General features: G+C 43.3%; 1 protein-coding gene across 1 annotated transcript in view; it reads right to left on the reverse strand.

Moving 5' to 3' along the window:
* GALNT9 (polypeptide N-acetylgalactosaminyltransferase 9) overlaps positions 1-18,765 on the reverse strand; it is a 158,649-nt gene that overhangs the window by 82,425 nt on the left and 57,459 nt on the right. The window contains exon 5 of the mRNA XM_075516086.1: positions 5,221-5,418. Coding sequence (XP_075372201.1) covers positions 5,221-5,418 — 198 coding nt within the window. The remainder of the gene's footprint in view (positions 1-5,220; positions 5,419-18,765) is intronic.

The following is an 18,765-nucleotide window of genomic DNA, read 5'->3' on the forward strand; positions in this document are numbered from 1 at the left end:
CAAAACTCGAGCCAGGTGCATCCCCCTCCTTCCCTTTACAGCCAGCTGGAGGATGCTGCCTGGGGGCTCCGTCAAGAACAAGTGAAGGGGACGGGGATGAGCACTAGACTGACATACTGCACATGGTACCATAAGTCTTCCTCTCCCTTATGCATCTTCCTCCCTTTTACTCTCTTTTAAGGTCAGTATGCATGCAATCGGGTCACATTTGAAACAGTTTGCAGCGCATACAAGTCCAATTTCCAGGACAACTGACCTACAAGCACTCACACACAAATACATCAATACAAACACAAATGTAACTATAAAGAAATATATAAACACAACCGTATATATACAGGGATAACGACAGAGAGAGAAAGAGATTCAAATGACACACCACACACCATATCTTCGAGTTTTCCACCTTTCCTGGCAGAATGTTTCTTTGCTTCAGGTTCCTAAGCAGCACCTCACCCCTGGCCTGACAGATAAGTGGGGAAACCTGCATGGTACCTGCACAGGCATTTATTTTTTCTTAGAACTCATGTCTTCTGCAAGAAAAAGTCACACCAGGCCGTGAGAACAGAACTCAAGGACAGATTTGCTGCTCAGGAGCTACAGGAAAAAAACTGACAAGCTTAATGATGGGAAGGTTTGTTAACCCCTTTGGAGAGCTACAGCATGTGAAAAAAAGCAACCTGGAGTGCTTGGCTGGGAAAGGCAGAGCCATAGGGATGTAGAATAACTCTCTGATGCCCCACATCGGTATATTTTTTGGAACAGGCAGGATACCCATCAGAACCTGGACAAATAAAGAAGAAACTGCTCTGTTATGGGCTCCTGTGAACCAGCAACTGAAAAGATGGCCGTAATCAATCAATAAGCAGTCACCACTTTTATTATTACATGACAGCACGGTTTATCCTGAAAGACTTTACAGATGAGCCCCTTCCTAAACTCAGGTACACAGAGGGTTTCTTCCCCGAGCAGCGAAGACCCAACACGCTGCATCAGCATGGCTATGACAGACCAGCCCAGGGCCTGACTTGCACGTGAGATGGGCAGGCACGCTCCCAGCTAAAGTAGGCAGCACAAACCACTTCCCCGAGAGCGTATCAGGTGCTAATTTATACACATGAACGAGACACACGTGCTTTCTGGAGTGGCTGACTCAGCGCGTGTACGTACACATTCCTACGGGTACCAAGCTATGGCATATTAAAGCAGTAAGTGAGAACATATGCAACAATGAAATGCACCACTGCTGCTAGAGGAAGATAAAATGGAAAGCTGTGCAGCGCTTGGCTGAGTGAGGCTGACTAATGACTCTAATGTTAGTGGCTGCTGATCAAGAAATCAAACACAGAGCAGTCCATCATAACCACAGCAGGTGAGGGAAGACGAGCCAGAGCCTGAGCTCAGGATACCAGAAACCTTCCTTGCTGTTCCAAAAACCAGTCGTATCTTCTGCATACAGAAAAAACCCCCAGCTTGTTTCAATGCATAGTCAAATTCATTAGAAACCCTCTGAAATAGAATCCTTTGTTACACAGTTTGTTGCCAGATGATAAGGACGTTTTTGGGCAGTGTGTTCTCAGGAACACAAATGGAAAATGACGTGATGGACACAGCGTGTCAAAATAACAATCCTCATTTAAACCTTCACGTTAGAGACATCTTACATCTTAAATGTCAAACATGCAAAATGGATTGCCTGCAGAAGCTGACTCAGGGAACATCAATTGTTCTGAATTTCAGAGTATTAACGTGGAAAAAAGAAGGAACCGACTTTAAACTGTATCAGAAATCTTTACGAAATCTGACACTTTGTTCTTGCTATTTCTTTACCTTTGTTTGCACTTCAAGGCCACATCCCCTTTGTCACTTGGACCACAACAGCTGATCTGACATTTTATGGTGTGCACTTGACATGACTGCCTATACGGTGCCCCACTGACTTGAGAGACAGTTCCTGCTCCTTCCCAGCAAGAATCCGAGCAGGACCACACCACTGCTAGTGTTCAAGAAAGCAGAGGATCAGGCTTCAAACAGAAAACTTCTGAGAAAAGAAGTAAGCACATCTGTTGTGTAATCCCAGAAGAAAACAGGAATTGGACTCTACTTTCTAAATGTCTCACCCAATTCTGCAGATCGATGATATTTATTCATACAACGCAAACATCAGAAATGCAAGGGCTCTGATCCTCACTGATACCAGGGTACGCTTTTTTTTTACCACTGCAAATCTTTAATCCCTTTGGAGATCTGGGAGGAAGTATTCAGCTTCACCAACCACGAAACCAGTCATGGGGTTATTGGTTATTAGCCTTTTCTTTTACAAAACACACAGAGACAAAACCCAAACCCACTATTTGCTGAAGACTGTCCCTCTTAAGGCTTCCTTTGACAACGTCAGCAGGGACTAAATGAACTTGCAGTTTTCATGCTGATGAACAGTCCCGCGATCTTAGGAAGCATTGAACAGACACATGGATCCAAACACCGTCAATGCGGACCAGTTTGCATGCCTTGCAAACTGGACTGAAACAGAAATCGTGGTTGCAGTACATGGTTTGGAAAACCGGTTACAAAAGCAAAATCTGTACCAAACCAAGAGATTTCTGACAAAGTTTGCTCACTAGTCCGACTTCCCCTTCCTTTTGAAAATATACCTTAAATTTTCTACAGCTACTAAGTTCCCATCATGGGTGCTGTCGAATCTCAATTCTAAGTACAGACTTCCTGATTCTTTTCATCAATAACACGTGCACGTTCACTCTTTCCATTACCATAATTACACTGGCATATCACTTAAAAGCCACCAATTTGCATTGTATTTCTATAGGCAGGCATAACACAACAGCACAGCCAAATGCTTTAGCAAATCCATCCCGGTGCTACTGCTTTGGAGGCCCATCAGAAATCAGGGCAGTGTGGCCATAAAGTGGATGCTCCGCTCTCCTAGATCACTGCCTTCAAAGCACGTGTTCCCAGGGAGACGGGTAAGTGTTCATGGTTCGACGTTGATGTCTCTGCATTTTAGGGCATGTAATTCATAATTTGCAGGAGAGATACTTATGCAGTCGCAACGTCTCAGTGCTCCTGATCCTTGCCAGCAAGGGTTGGGCACTCTCCTCCTTGTGCTGCTTGTCTCATCTGTCTCTGGGCAGTTTATGCACTGTTGAATTGGAGGGTTTCTTCGCTTGGGTTCAGAATAAAATCGCTGCTCTCGGGAGCCAGCTACTTACATGCATCAGATTTCAACACTACTCAGTGCTTGAGTTTGGACCATATTCACTTCTGTATCAGTCCAACTCAGTGCCAGTATAATTCTGGCAAGAGCCTGAACATAAACCTGAGGAAAGCCCATGGTAAGTCAGGCCCTGTATTGGTGAAGAAAACCCCTCTTATCCCAGCATTACAGAGATGAGATTCCTCATTCTCTATTAAAAAGATCTGCAGTTGAATTTCCAGAAGTGTTTTGCAGATGCAGCTTCCGCACGTTAGGGAGTGCGCGAGCTACCACCACTGAAAATCATGTCTAAGGAACTTGCTGAGGTTTAACCTCTTAGTTCAGTCTTATCCGATATGTGATCATTGTCTCCAGAACAGAAGATACTCAAATACTAGAACAACTCATGTGAAGATTAATACAGTGATTTCACATATAAACTGGAAGTAATGAAGTGTGCAAAACCTTTCAGGAATAAAAGACCGAAACCCTGATTTCAGGAATGAAAGCTCTGGCTGATTAATTTTCCTTCATCAATAAACTATTTCTCAGGGCTGAGTGAAATAGATATAAACCACCTGCACTTTTAAAACAATGTGAGGAGAGTAGGGCATGTTATCCAGGAAAACTGATTTCCTAAGTAATTACTTTCCTGCTTATTGAGGTTTCAAGCTGAGCAAAGGGTCAGTGATGAAGGACTGTGCTGTCTTGTGGTAAATAAGGTTAATGTTACTCTATAGCTCTGTTTTGCAGTCACCGGGCATGAGAATGAACCTAAGAGCGACTTGCAACACTTGTTCAAATACGGATTGAAATATTACTCCCTGTATGAGGGACAGATCCTGTGAGATGGCCCCATCCAAGCAACCCCTTCAGAATGCGAACAGTTCGCCTGGGTCCTTTCACTTCCAAAAGACCACCTGGAACCTTTCAGTTGGGTATATTGTTTGAAGTGCTTGGATGGACTTCTCAGGACCTGACAGCTCAACCTCTACACTTGAAGGGAAGTACATCAGCTTCTCTGTCAGAGCCTACACTGGGACCACACTTTAGCTTACTTTAGGCTGAACCTGATATACATCGAAATGAAGATGACTCTAAGGTGGTAATTTGTGTCCTTCCTAAGAAATCTCAAAAATAGGGCAGAGCAACCTAAAGTGCATACCTGGGCTTCATATTTTTTAGCATTTATTTCAACAGTTGCTGACAATAGTACCCTTCATCCAGCACAGTGCATCTCAGAGGAGCTGTTAGACAAGCATCTGCACTGGCGAAGAAGGGCTAGAAGATAAGAATTTTCAAGTGAAGGGGAAAGACAGCCCCTTTCTTATCAGTTCCTGTTTTCCCACCGTAACAATTCTCAAAACCACTATCTCAATTCCTGAAATAGTATTTCCTTAGAAAATTCCATTTTTGCAATGGAAAATGTTCCCTTATAGAGAAAAATAAAATGACACACTGACTACGTGGTCCAGTTTCATTTTAAAATTCATCCAGTAGAAAAACTCAGAACATGTGCAAAGTTCTCCAAAACAAGAACAACTCTCCAACAAGGCAAGGCTAACACATCTCCTCCTAGTGCTGTGGTAAGGGCTGATGGCCAAGAGTGCTGCCTACAGACCAAAAGTGAAGCCAGCCTCTTTGTAGTCACATACAAAATACCTTCGTTTCTCATACACACAATGTTTCACTGGCTTATTACTCATGCCAGGGTGCACTGGAAAATAAAAGCATAGATGAAAAAGATCCTGCTATCCTACTCAGGGCCACAATGTGAACTTGAACCACACGTTCACAACTAGAGCACACGCACTTCTGTGTACATTGTGGTGCAGCTCCGAGATGCCACACATGCATCCGTAGCTTTGCAGAGCCGTCTGTTTTCTTCAGTTCCATGTCGCTATCCCTGTGCAAAGCCTATAGCCTTGCTTCACTTAAATTCCCCCTCGGCAGACAGCTGAGATGGAAACATTGCTCGTACCAAAATGACAGCGCATGGGATTTACCTGATGGGAGCTGACTCATCCCCTTTATCGAGCCAGTCCTGCGGTGGGATTATGTACATGCACCAGAGGCCCCAGTTATAGCCGTGGGCTGCATTGGCGTATTGCTGCACTTCAAAAGTGTTGTACTTAATATTGTCGATTGCTGGTAAGATGATCCGCTTTCGATCTTCTTTGATCCGGGTAAGTGCAGGTTCCACCCTGAGAACAATAAAAACAGCAAAATGTTTTACAGCCATCCAATAATCCCAGGTCCTGCTTTGCAGTCTGATAAAACGAAGTTCTCTAATACTGAGAGCAGCAACCCAGCGAGACGGCAGCCCGTGACACAGCAGAGCGGGATCAAATACAGATCGCTGTCACACACTGAAGAGGCGGGAGCTTGCGTGGGATACTTCACATAGCAACAGCACATGAATTACTACCATTACGAAGCTGTACCAGAGTTTAACAACACAACATTTTACCGAACGCTTATTCTGAGGCCTGGAGACTGTCAATGCATTTTGCAATGGACAAGTGTTGAGAGACACTATCGCCAAGAGTAACTAAATGGTCTCCTAACGGCTACACCGCCAGGATGCCTGGTAGCGGTTAAATACCTGCTCTTGCTGACAAGGCCTGAAGAGCAAAACACACACCAGGGACTGAATGAATCTGAAGGTTACTCAAAGGTTTTAATCTTGTTTCCTAAGGACTGACCCCATCGGATCTAGTTTGAATGACAAGCGTGGCTGCATTATGCCTTCTAAAACCTCTTTGGTGATGAGAAGATTTCAATTGCCAGATGGTGCAAAAGCAGCGAACTGCAGGAAATGTGCCATCATTTCAAAAGGCTTTAAAACATCAATGTTCTTTCAACAGAAGCTACATCCCAAAGTGTTTCAGGAAAGTAAAAAGCTTCAATGCAAACATTCATTTCTGACCAAGGTAGTCTGAAGTTGCTATGAATTTACAGAGAGGCTGATCCAAAGGGGTAGCAGACTTACAGAAGGGTGGAAAGCACTTCTCAAAGCAGTATTAGAAACAGCCACCGGTTCACTCCTTTGTAACTGTGTTTCCCCTTGAAATAAGCTTTGAAGATTTTGCAGAGCTCTCACAAGTATCTTTAAGGGAATGGTGGTTTGCTGCAATTCACAGAGGTAGTAGGATTTGAACACTGATCTTTTCTCATTTTTCTTTTGTTGTTGGTTAAAAGGCAATTGTTCCTTTGTGGTTTCAAGTTTGTTACCTTATATTTTGTTTGTTATCTTCTATTTAGTTTGTTACCATGTATTTTCCTGTGTAGGCCGACAGAAAGGGACAAGTTATGAAATTAATTCAACCTCCATTTTCAATCTTCACTGCCTCAATCTGAACTATCATAAACTTTCTGATCTCTTCTGTAAGAAGACAGCAATTCCTCTGTACTTGAATATGGCCAAAATATTTGTCTTTTATGTACACAGACTCCATATTGCTTACATGAGGTCGTGTACTGCTTTCTTTCTCTTCTTTTTACCCCTCCCACAGCAGTAAAAAGACACGTAGATTCAGTGAAACCCTTGAGTATCGATGATGAGCTACTTCTGCAAATAAACCACCACAAAACAATGTAAAATATGAGCATAACTGACAAAAAGACAAGGTGTCACAGCATTTCGTTTGGAGAGAAGTCAGAGTTAAACTAGTTTTATTTGGATTCCTCTAGAAAAATGACATTCAAATTTATCAGCTGGATACCATTAACACAGAGCATGGAAGTTTTAATAAAAAGGATGATCACAAGCATGGTGGGAAGAGAAGAACGACACTGCAAGTTGCAGAAATTCCCACTGGCCAGGAAGGTTATGAAAGAGATGTTCACCTCATCTGCAACGTGTATTGTTTTGTTACTCTACTTGATTTATTCTGGGAATAAATCACTGCATCCCTCATGACTGGAACGGCCTGAGGTCTCTCTTACTACTGCCTGCCACCTGCAATTTTTGGTGCAGTACTTCTATTGTCAAAGCCCAGCCCTGCAAGGTACCAAAGACCTCCACAGAAGCATGAACGTGCATCGGCCCAAAGGAGGTACAGTGATTTCAGCTCAGGTTGTTAAGTACCTTTTTGGTTTTAAAATATTTCCTTAGTCAGCAGGATTGCACGTTGTTTCTTTTCCCCCTTTTTTTCGCACGGCATTTAAAGAACTGCACCCCAGACTCAAAGGAGATTTTTTTTTTTTTCCATGGGAGAGACAAGAAGCAACTGAGAGAGATTCAGGACAGTGCAGTACGTCATTCAGAACGCCAATGTGTATGGTCTTTAGGCCACACTCATGCACCCACATAAAGAGCCAATGTGACCTACCAAATCACGATAAGCCACTTGCGTTAATAATACAAGATTATATTTATGAGATTAACTGTTTTAAAAACCAGCAGGTGGACGGCAGAAAAACTCTTGCAACTCCAATAAAGCAGGGAAGAATGCAGAAAAGATGAATCTGCTTTGTTCTTTCCATAATGTTATCTCTGCTTATCAGCCTAGAGGCAGCAGAAGAAAATACAGCAGGACAATGGAGATGTCAGCCAGACACCCCTCTCTCATCACGAATCAGGTGCCTCCATGCATGGCTGTGGTAACCCCCGTGCATAATAGCAGGAGGCTCTCCCACTCCCTTCTGGCCTCTGAAACAAGGGCTTTCAAAAGACCAAACAACAGGTATAGCTGTCACTAATGACAGGCCACTCATTGTTTGACTGGAAGAGGAATCCTCATCTTCGCGGTTGTGGAGAAAAAAAATTACCTGTCCATGCGGAGCACTTGCAGCAGAAGCCTCGTTACAAAGCTGAGTTCCCTTGCAAACCAAACCACCCCTTGGGAGGTGGCCCACTCCTGAAGCCCTCGGGCATTGCTTCGACAGACTTGGTACAGTGGGGAAGTCGCGGAGCAGAGGGATTACATTCTCCAGTGAGATCTGGGGCACATCACAGGACACAGCCGCACCAGTGACTCCCATAGCATGCACAAATGCATTATCTTTGGGTCTGACTGCCAGATGTGCCCTGCAAAGCAGGAGAACTGCCTGCAAGCCTTCTGAAGCAGAAATCTGTAAATGGGTTTCCTTTGTAAGAATCAAATTCTGTCGTTCTTATTCACTACCGTCTCATTCTGGAAACAGGTCTTTGACAAGCAAGGAAAGACTGGAAGTTTTCAAAACTATTTTTATCTCTCTTGGTTAGAGTTCTTTGGTCACCAAATCCTCAAGTCCTCAGTTACTGGGATGTTTATGTTGACACAAAGCAAGACCATTTAACCATCATACTTAAAACTATCCTGAAGTTTCCACGTTTCTTCTACGGTTCCTCCTTGTGTGCTCATTTTGCAAGTATTGTACTTTGAAGGGTAGATTGAGATTGTGTAATGAAAAAGCTAAAAGAGAGAAGGAATTCTTCTCCCTTAATGTCAGATGTCTGCAATAGACCCCCCACATCCAAGGTAATTGCCTCAAACTTTCATTCTCAGCAGAGAGAGGCAGAGGCTGGCACTTTTATAGTAAGATGCTTCTCACAGTAATGTAGACACTGAAAATAGGTGAGATTAATAATGTTCCAGAGGAGCTTATTTTGAATATAAAAGGAATTTAGCCTGCTACTTTGCAAGACAGCTTAAAATTGGACTGTTGAAGTGTATCCCCAATAATGGTTAAAGAAAGAATGTGAAGAAAATATTTCAGTCACTCTGATTTTCAGCCCTCAATCGTATTTGTGACTGTGTTCATCTGATACTTGTGCCTTGGAAATGCTACTATGTGTCCTCATTTTCTCCATAACAAGAAGAACAATCCATTCCTAGCTCTGGTGCTGCTGTTACACCAGCCATCACCAAACTACTCCCGTCACTCTACGGTTGACTGAATTCCTGTGTTTTTCCAGTTGTATGGCTTACATTTATTACCACCTGACTTGGTACTTTGCATCCAAATAGCACAAGGAGGGATCTCTGGAGTGTAATACAACAGTCAGATCAAAATACATGATGAAATTTTATCAATCTCTATCAATCTATGTCCTGGTTTCGGCTGGGATAGAGTTGATTTCCTTCCTAGTGGCTGGTGTAGTGCTGTGTTTTGGGTTTTAGTATGAGAATAATGTTGAGAACACGCTGATGTTTTGGCTGTTGCTGAGTGGTGTTTACACTGGTCAAGGACTTTTTTTTTCAGCTCCCCATGTTCTGCCGGGTGCCCAGGAAGCTGGGAGGGGACACGGCCGGGATTGTTGATCCAAACTGACCAAAGAGCTATTCCACACCATATGACGTCACGCTCAGTATATAAAGCTGGGGAAGCAGAAGGAAGGGGGGGACATTCGGAGTGATGGCGTTTGTCTTCCCAAGTCACCGTTAGGCGTGATGGAGCTTTCCCTGTTAAACTGTCCTTATCTCAACCCACGAGTGTTCTCACTTTTACTCTTCCAATTCTCTCCCCCATCCCACCACGGGGGGGGGAGTGAGCAAGCGGCTGCGTGGTGCTTAGTTGCCGTCTGGGGCTAAACCACGACAATCTATTAATTGGAAATCTCAGATTTTGGACTTCTACAAAATCTGAGGCATTTGAAAACTGTCCTTGTGATGGAAGTTCTGTTTCAGTCCCCTGCACTCAAGAAATGTAAATGTTGAAGATATTACCACTTAGAGAAGTGTTGATATCTCTACCCTCAGGTTACAGATGAAGCAAAATGCCACGCCAAGGTTATGGAGTGAATTGGTATGAACGCAACTGCTGGAACTTCATTTTCTCAACATCCCATCCCACCCAACGGAGGTGACTTTCGTCCTCTGTCTGTATCCTGGAAATCACATCCCCACAGGTATTAGGAACAGGAAAGGTTCAGTATCTGGACAGACTGCACATTTATTTAACTTCCAAAATATGTTCACACCCACAAGTAAGAGAGCAGGCACTGAGTCATGGATGGAAAGAGAAAATCCAGTGCAGAGTTTTCTCTGTTACTTAGCAAAACTCAGAATGGAGAGTCTTGTCACTAAACGTTGTACACCTGTGAGATGTCACAGCTTGTCTTGCCCCATCAGGGACAGCAGAAATAGCACTGGGGTATGCAGACGCCAAGCCCTAGCTCATCCCAGGGAGACCTACAGGAACATTCAAATCCCAGATTCTGCCAACGCCCTCTGCACCACCAACACTGCTTGTGCTCTATTTTTCTGCCTGCCAAGATCCCTAGGTAATGGCCAATGACGAAGGACTATGAGCTTGAACAGGACTGGGTAACGGACTGTGTTTCCATTGCTTATCTTAGGTAATCCATGAAGTATGAGGGGGTTTTTATTGCTATTCATTGCTAGCAAAGTCCAGCCTTGGAGTAGCTCTGTTAGGCTCAATGGACTTACACAGTGTCTTTGTCTCTGTAAGCTGAGCTGCACATTCATCAAATCCTTTGTCAGCTTTGCTGGTAATTCTGGCTTTGTCTAATTGCTTCAGGTTTTTGAAAGGATTATGATTAAATCTTTCCTAGTAATTTCTAATTTTTTTCCTAATTTTAAGCTGCTACATTATTATGTAGATTTACTCATCCTCTTTATAGACATCAGGGTTCTTTCCCTGGTTTTTTTTTTTCCCTTGTCTTGTTTTTTCCACTGTGCATCTGCAGAAGTCAGGTGCTCCTGGCAGCTCCCAGGACTAAAAGGACAGAGTGGAAGAGGTTGCTGAAGTCCAAGTATATTCAACATGCTATGTTGATGAGCTGCAATATGTTGTTTAAGTATTTCCTTTCCATACGGCCACTGCTGGCAGTGAGGCAGAATTCAGCCCTGCCTGATTAGGTACATAAGCCAGATGTGAATTTTGAGATTAATCTCTTATTTTTCACAGATGCAAAAATATTAGGTTACGGGCTTGTATCTGAGTCAATGTACTTTATGGGCACAGAGTAGCATATATTGTTAACAAGTTATTTACGGGAGCAAGAGGAAAAATTCTCCCAGGCATATTCATAGACATGATGGATTTCAGTAAACTAAATATAATCCAAAGATTCAGCTTTCAAGGTAGTGCTTCTCATCATCCAGTTCTTTTTTCCACCTCATAAAAACCAAGCAGACAATTTGGGCTGGAATTTGAGTGACATAACAAGTTTCTCCCTTCTGTCCGCTCTAGAAATACATATTTGTCAGTGTCCTCCTCTCACTCTGAACAGATCGCTGGTGAATGGATAAAGCCAGAAGAGAAAGGACAGTAAATTTAGTTCTCTTATGGACTCCACCAGGCTAAAGGGTATTTTCACTTGGGTTTTATTTCTCTGAAGCAGTTCCAGAAATACAGTAACACACTGCTGAGGTTTCATTCCCAGGACTCAGACCTGTGACAACAGTGCTTGGTTGTAACTCCACAACGCATATCGCTGCCCCATGATTTTGGTGGGCTTCCCACCAGCACAAGGACGTGCTGGGAGGAAGGTCCACAGCAGGTGCCTTGGTAAGTGACTCCTCCTCGCAGAAACTCTCTTGGGGAATTTGTGGAAGGAATCTCTGATCAGGAGCAAATTCACAACAAAAGGATGCATCGATTTGTCAAAGACTGTTGAGCGTATCACTAAACGCAGCACATGCATTTCAAGCATTTAATGCTTTTGCCTACCCGTGGGTCAATTTCTGGATTAACACTGGATTTTCCAAGGTGTGGAGCACCCATGATGACTTCAGTGGGAGCTCCAGCAATGCCAGTACTGTGGGCCTCAAAGAATAAGTGCTCCCAAGATAAACATTAGAGTTAGGAAAAGAGTTGGAAGGCAGAATTTAACCCAGAGTATAGGTTAAGCCTGTAAGAAGATTGAGAGCAAACGCAGGGGTCATACTGTGATCATGTGGGCTTCTCTAATCCCGCTGTAAGTCTGTCTCTGAACATACATGCATTCTGTATTTAATAAGGGCCAATTCAGAGCAGCTCAAACCCCACGGGAAACCACACCACACAAAACTTGCATGCTGTCTTACATCCTTATCAGATTGCCAGAGAGTTCATGCCAATGGGGAAGTCTGATTTTTCCAATGCTAAAAAGAACAGCTTCTTCCAGATAAAAAACAAGTTAGTAATGAGCTCCTCAGCACACGTGATTATATAATTCACCTTTTAAAATATGTAAAAACACCTGCTGACTTCAAGCAGCCTTTTAAAAAGGCACAACATAGCAATAAATGCACACGATCTAAGGGAATCATTAAAATGTTTAGGTTGGAAAAGACCTTTAAGATCATCAAGTCCCACCGTTAACCAGCACTGCCCAGCCCACCACTACACCATGTCCCTAAGCACCTCATCCAAACGGCTTTTAAATACCTCCAGGGATGGGGACTCAACCACTTCCCTGGGCAGCCTGGTCCAGTGCTGGACAACCCTTTTGGTGAAGAAATTTTTCCTAATATCCAATCTAAACCTCTCCTGGTGCATCTTGAGGCCGTTTCCTCTTGTCCTATTGCTTGTGTGATGGATGCACTCGACTTCTTAACCAAACTAGCACTAGTTTGGTACAGGCTCCAAAGGAGGTAAAGGCCTGAGCTGTGGCCGGGCCAAGAACTCCTGGTTCCAATCTGTTCTCTGACAACCCACAAAGAAGCCGAGTGGCACAGAGAACATTGATACCTATGAACTTGGAACACCAATCATGCATGAATAGCAGCTGGCTTTTCCAACACTCATTTATCAAGGAACAAAGAAAGTTGTGGGCACAAGGAGCTTCATGCATATCTTTCCTATTGCATGTAATTTGATGCATGCATGGCTTTGTACAAGCCAACCACTTTATCCTACAAATATGACGGCCTAAGGGAGCCTTCTTTGAGCTCTCCCTGCTAGGCAGCGTGGCTGCACGGCAGTGATCTCCCCTTGAGCTGGGACACCTCTCAAGGTTGCTCCTCGAGGCAAAGAGACCTTTTACCAACAGAAGATCTTTGGTAAGCAACCTATATCACGCATAACCTTGTAGTATGGTAACTTTGACAAATTTTGCATATGTAATCCCTTAGACATAAACCATCATCCAAGTCTGAGACTAAGATTGGACCTAGCCACACCTAAGCTCCATCAGGAGTTTAGAAAGCAAGGGGGTCTACTCTGAATCTCATGACTAAACAGGAGGGTCCTCCACACCCTTTGGTACCCCTGGTCTCTCTGTGAATCATTTTAACTCGAGTGTAACCCAATTTTCCTTTGTATGTTTCTTCCAGGCAGTAATTAATACAGTGGACCTTGCCATCGAACTTTGTTAAGTTGCACTTTTACATCATATTAAAACTACTTTTGCTAATACCTTTGACGGTGATTCTTTAAGCGATCTAAATCACTCATTCGCAACAGCTTGTTACCTGGGAGAAGAGAACGACCCCCACCTCACTACAGCCTCCTTTCAGGCAGTTGTAGAGAGCGATGAGGTCTCCCCTCAGCCTCCTTTTCTCCAGGCTGAACAACCCCAGGTCCCTCAGCCGCTCCCCATCAGCCTTGTGCTCCAGACCCTTCCCCAGCTCCGTTGCCCTTCTCTGGACACGCTCCAGCCCCTCAATGTCTCTCTTGGAGTGAGGGGCCCAACACTGAACACACACGCAAGAGAAACCACACGCATGTCACGGGCCAGATCCTCTGCTGTCCAACTCTTCTACTTCAATGGACTTCACAACTTCAGGGATGCTTTGCTAACATGCATCATCTGAGGAGCGGACCCAGAATACTTTGCAGTTCCTAATTAGAATGACTGTACCAGGCATTTGTCAATAACTCCCTCCCTCCCCCCCCAAAGTCACTTTTTCTGAATTTGTCCAAAAGTAAATCCTTTCCTAAATGACAGGAATTGCATTGGGGAATGTCTCTCTCAAATTCTGCCCTGTCCCAACTGGGTACCCACATACCCTAATCTCTGGGTTCTTTTGAGATAAACATGTCTTTTTTTCCTCTCCACCATCACTATTCTAATTTTTACTCCAAAAAAAAATGAAGAACATTAAAAAATCCAACCTTTTTTTCCCCCTTCCACAAATCAGAATTCTTTTTTTTTTTTTCTTGCAAGGACTTAAGGAAGAGTCTTTATAAGACATAAATGAGAGACAAAGTAGTCTTATCTGCTAGATTTTATGGCTCAGTGAGTTTAACACCGTATTTTACTCTGGCTGTACCAGTCAGGTACCATGAAGTAAAAACTTAACACAGAAATGTAAGAAAAAAATCTGTGTAAACCGAAAGCTTATTTTGCATGTGATTTTATACGGTACCTCACATTTCACTGACAATATACATTTATCAGATGCAGACAAGCAGATCTACTGACATACATAATTCTTCACTGAGGCCAACCGAGGAATATATCATGCAGAATGCCTTTCCTGTAAATAAGTGTGCAGAGAACCAAAAAAAAAAAAAAAAAATTCATACTCCCTTCCTCAGTCTCTAAGAGGAGAGAGAAAATCCCCATCTGTTCTACCTGACATCTCTATCAGCATTCCTGTGTGCCCGAGGAGGTTTCAGACCTGCAGCCCCCAGCCAGAATGGAGCAAACGCAGCATAAACGCCTGCTGGAGAGTTAAAGATCAGTTCTTTGGCTGCCAAATCTGAATAGCTCTTTTCTGCACCACTGAAAAGCAATGAGGATGCTTCACTGAACACTCTAGGTTGTTTAGGTAGATGAATAGTTGAAGTTGCTTTTCTGGCATGTCCTCTGTATGTAAGCTGGCACTGTCCCATGAATCTGAAAGGCCCACATAGCTGATGTTGCATGCTTCCCTCTTCACTCAGATAATATTAGTTCACTCTTGCTATCTTGCTATCTAATAATCATGTATTCCATTAAGTTACCAAATTGATCCTAAGTGATGGTAGAGGCTTTGGGTAAGAGTAAAAACCTCCCTTAATAAACACATGTCCTCTCCTTTGAATTTACAAAGGAAATAAAACTTCCCAGGTCAAACTCAGCATGGTACCAGGGATGCTGCAATGAACCATGTCCTGAGCAGCAGTGATAGGCGTGAACCCTCCAGAGGGGAGAGACCGCCCAGGGGAAGGACTGCAAACGTAATTCCACCCTCACCTTCAGCACTTCGCTCACCAGATGGAAAGAAGCACCTGGACCTTGCCAGGTCCCCCAAGAGCCACCTGAGCTTGAACAGGGGGGACGGGGAGTTTACCTGCTGGTACAGTTTGGCTTCCAGTACGTTGCATGAAAATATTAACGAGGGAAGTTTCAGTGGAGCGAAGACCTTGTGGCTTTGCCCTACAAAAGGATAACCATGTCTGTGTTGTAGAGTACTTGGGGTAACCAAAGCCAGTAGAAGATTACGAGGAAATCAACTTCCTTTTTCCTTTACACACTTTCTCAAGAACCCGTTGCTTACGGCCACTATAGCAAATTGCACTACATATTACACTATAAAATAGCATCTGCAAAGTATTATCCATAGACCTGGGGATCTTGTTCCTTAGCTCTTCTTCTTAGTTCATTAAAATGCCAGTTTTCTATATCTTTAAAACGCTGCCAGCTTCAGGGATAATCCATAATGATGGGCTGTGTGTGGCACAGTCTGATGGATATTCGGCTTATTTCACGTCCTCTTTCTCATGTCAGGCTGTCTCTGTCTCTCTGGTATATTGAAATCTTTTGATGAAATCCTCTTACTCCACTGCTTCCTTATTGATACTCCCCCTTTGTCTGGCAAAATTTTAATTACTACAATACTGCATAACTCCATTCAGTGCTCCGATACTACCTCTGTGATAGGAGCAAAAGCAGTTCCTAAGATAGAAAGCAAGTATAATACTCTACCACTATGCCTTCTTTTATGGCTCCTAGCACCCTCTTTATGGCTGCTAATATATTGTGGTCTCTGCATTTCACTTACTGATTTCTGCTCTCCTTCACTCAACGTGTCCTTTTTCTCACCCAGAGAATTAACACCCCACCTCTGCTATCTCTCTTTCCTGCTCCCAGTTATAATGCAGTGAATTTCTCTTCTCCTTGCCATGTTATTCTTTCCCATCTCTCAAAGACAGGAGTCTATACAATGCTCTACATCTTCTGCAACACAATTAGCAGCCAGGATGCAACGGTCTGTACTCAGCGTTACTGTGTGCTGCTTAACGCACAGTGGGTGGACCTAATACAAAAGTCAGAGCAGGAATGCCGAAAACCTCAGAGGACTGACGGGAAAACTGAACTGTACAGGCTTACATATTCCCTCAGAGAGGAACGTACAGGAGCTTTTCATTCCTATTGGTTCTGCTGGGTTCCTGGCTCTAGATGCTGTCTTCCATTGACATTAAGTAACCATTAAAACCAGACAAGGTTCTACTGCAGGACAGGTGGAATTTTACATATGAACTGTGCACATACATTATCATGTAATTTTAATTTAAAATTCCATTTGAGAATTAATAGCAATGGCCTCCCTTTCAGCTAGTCCCCTCCACTTTTGCTCTCACAGCAGCAGTATTGGCTTACACTAGCAAAAGCCTTAAGGGGAACAGGTCAATAGAAAATCTCTGCTCTGCACTAACACATTTCAACACCTGAGAAGCAAAAAAGCAGCAATTAAGCACAGCAAAATAAATAATTCAATAGTTAATTTGACCTGCCAGGTTGTGGAGTATTTTTTTTATATCCTACCAGATTGTATTTTAGTTTAGAAGAAGTGTCCCTGGAGAGTAATGCTGTGAGAGCCCATAAAATTCTATAGTGCGATATAAGGCAAAAGCTCACTCATAAATAGGGCAACTATTGTTTAAAGAAAAGTGTTTTTTGTTGTCAAACTCCTACATATTTCATGAGGAAGTGCTGAAGTCCTTCTCTGATTCTTTATGAATTAATCTGCCAACTGATTAGGCAGGTAAAGCAGGCATAGATTGGAAGACTAAAACTGCACTGCAGGTACTTGACTTTTAGACGGAACACAAACCAAACAGAAAGCTAATGCTCTTTTCTGTGGTAAAGGAATTGGCTTCTTTTTAATTGCCTCACAAATAATCCATAGACAGCTTTGAGTGGGAGCAATCCATGTGGCCTCTGAATACATGAATATACATTGAAAATGGGGGGAAATATTCATGCAAGATGAGACTTAATAGGAGAATAGAACAGCAGTACTTTAACAAGATACTCCCGCCTGACTACCAAGTTTATAGGGTTATGGAGTAGGGGTGATGTTAAGCCGGTGGGAAAACAATAAAGCAGTCCAGATGGAAGGACTTCCAGTCCCTCCTCGTAAAAGAAGACGAGATGAAAATTGAGATGACAGGCAACCGCGTGTGCACAGGTGGACAGAATTAAAACTAGGAGGAAACAGGTAGAACAAGGTTTGAGACGCAGCAGCCCCAAAGGTTTGGGGAACAACAGGGGAAACACCAGAAGGGAACGCTCTGAGCCTCCACACGCGGCTCTGAAACAAAGGGGTACGTGACGCTTCTGCTGCACGCTCGCTATTCTCATTCATCCTCTGCGGCTACTCCAGAAGCCAAGTGGTCTCAAAGCAGCTGCACAGACTGGCTCAGCGGTATTACTGAGACTTAAGCACACTTGTTGAAAGGAGAGTACACCAGGGAGGACGCAGAACACACAAACACTTTTTATCTTGGATATACACACACGCGCTCTCGTTTACTGAGTAGTCTAGCTTCTCGCTGTGGTGATTTCAACCCTTTCTGACATTAATGCAAAGCAGTAAGGTTAAAAAAAAACCCCAAACAAACAAGACCAAAAGCAAGCACAAAACTCTTTTCCTGCTTACTGACACCATTGCCCAGCTTCTCTGAGTAGAGTACATCAGTAAGATCTCAATGTCCTTCATAGAAGTGATAACAAAATTCCCTGCAAGGCTCAGGAAACTGCAGCTTGGGCAGGACAAGCACTGGGAACAGCACCCAGAGCGTGCTCTCCCCAGGCCCTGATTCTGCCCAGGAGCTAATACTACCTACGTGAACGTTTGCAATGATTTGAAAGATCTAGTTGCTTTAAAAGTAAGTAAATAAATTAAACCAGCTCTTAAGCTTCTAGAAAATTACTACAACTGCTATTATAGTCTTTCGTAGTCCTGGGGAAAAAATGGGGTGAACATAAACCAGGTGCACTACACTTCCATTTTATAAAGATATTCATGAACATATAAAAATAAACACTCCACTCCTTTGCAATTAAGTTTCTCTCTGGCTGTAAGTACAGCTATTTTTAGTTTTAATTTGGGGATATCTCCCAGAACTGCAGAGCATAATCAGCTCCACCATAACCCTGCATCCTCATTATCAAATACCAGCCTATCTTTGGGAAATACACATTTTACATACTGAAGGTCCCAGCAGCCCTTTTTCAGCTGACTGTACGTATCAGTTCCTTCAGTCCCAACTTCCAGGAATGCCAAATATTGGCCACCAAGTGGTGCTACAAAGATTTACTCCAAGTGCAGATCTGGCCCATCAGGCCCCGAGCTGTGCTTGCCACAGTCAGTTCTGCTCCCTTGAAAAACAAAGGGGATGAGGAAAGGCGTGCGAATTTCAAGCCCCATTAAAAATGCAAGAAATAATTCAATATTTCCCTCAAA

This window comes from Mycteria americana, chromosome 13 (assembly GCF_035582795.1).
Source record: "Mycteria americana isolate JAX WOST 10 ecotype Jacksonville Zoo and Gardens chromosome 13, USCA_MyAme_1.0, whole genome shotgun sequence".
Lineage (NCBI taxonomy): Eukaryota > Metazoa > Chordata > Aves > Ciconiiformes > Ciconiidae > Mycteria > Mycteria americana.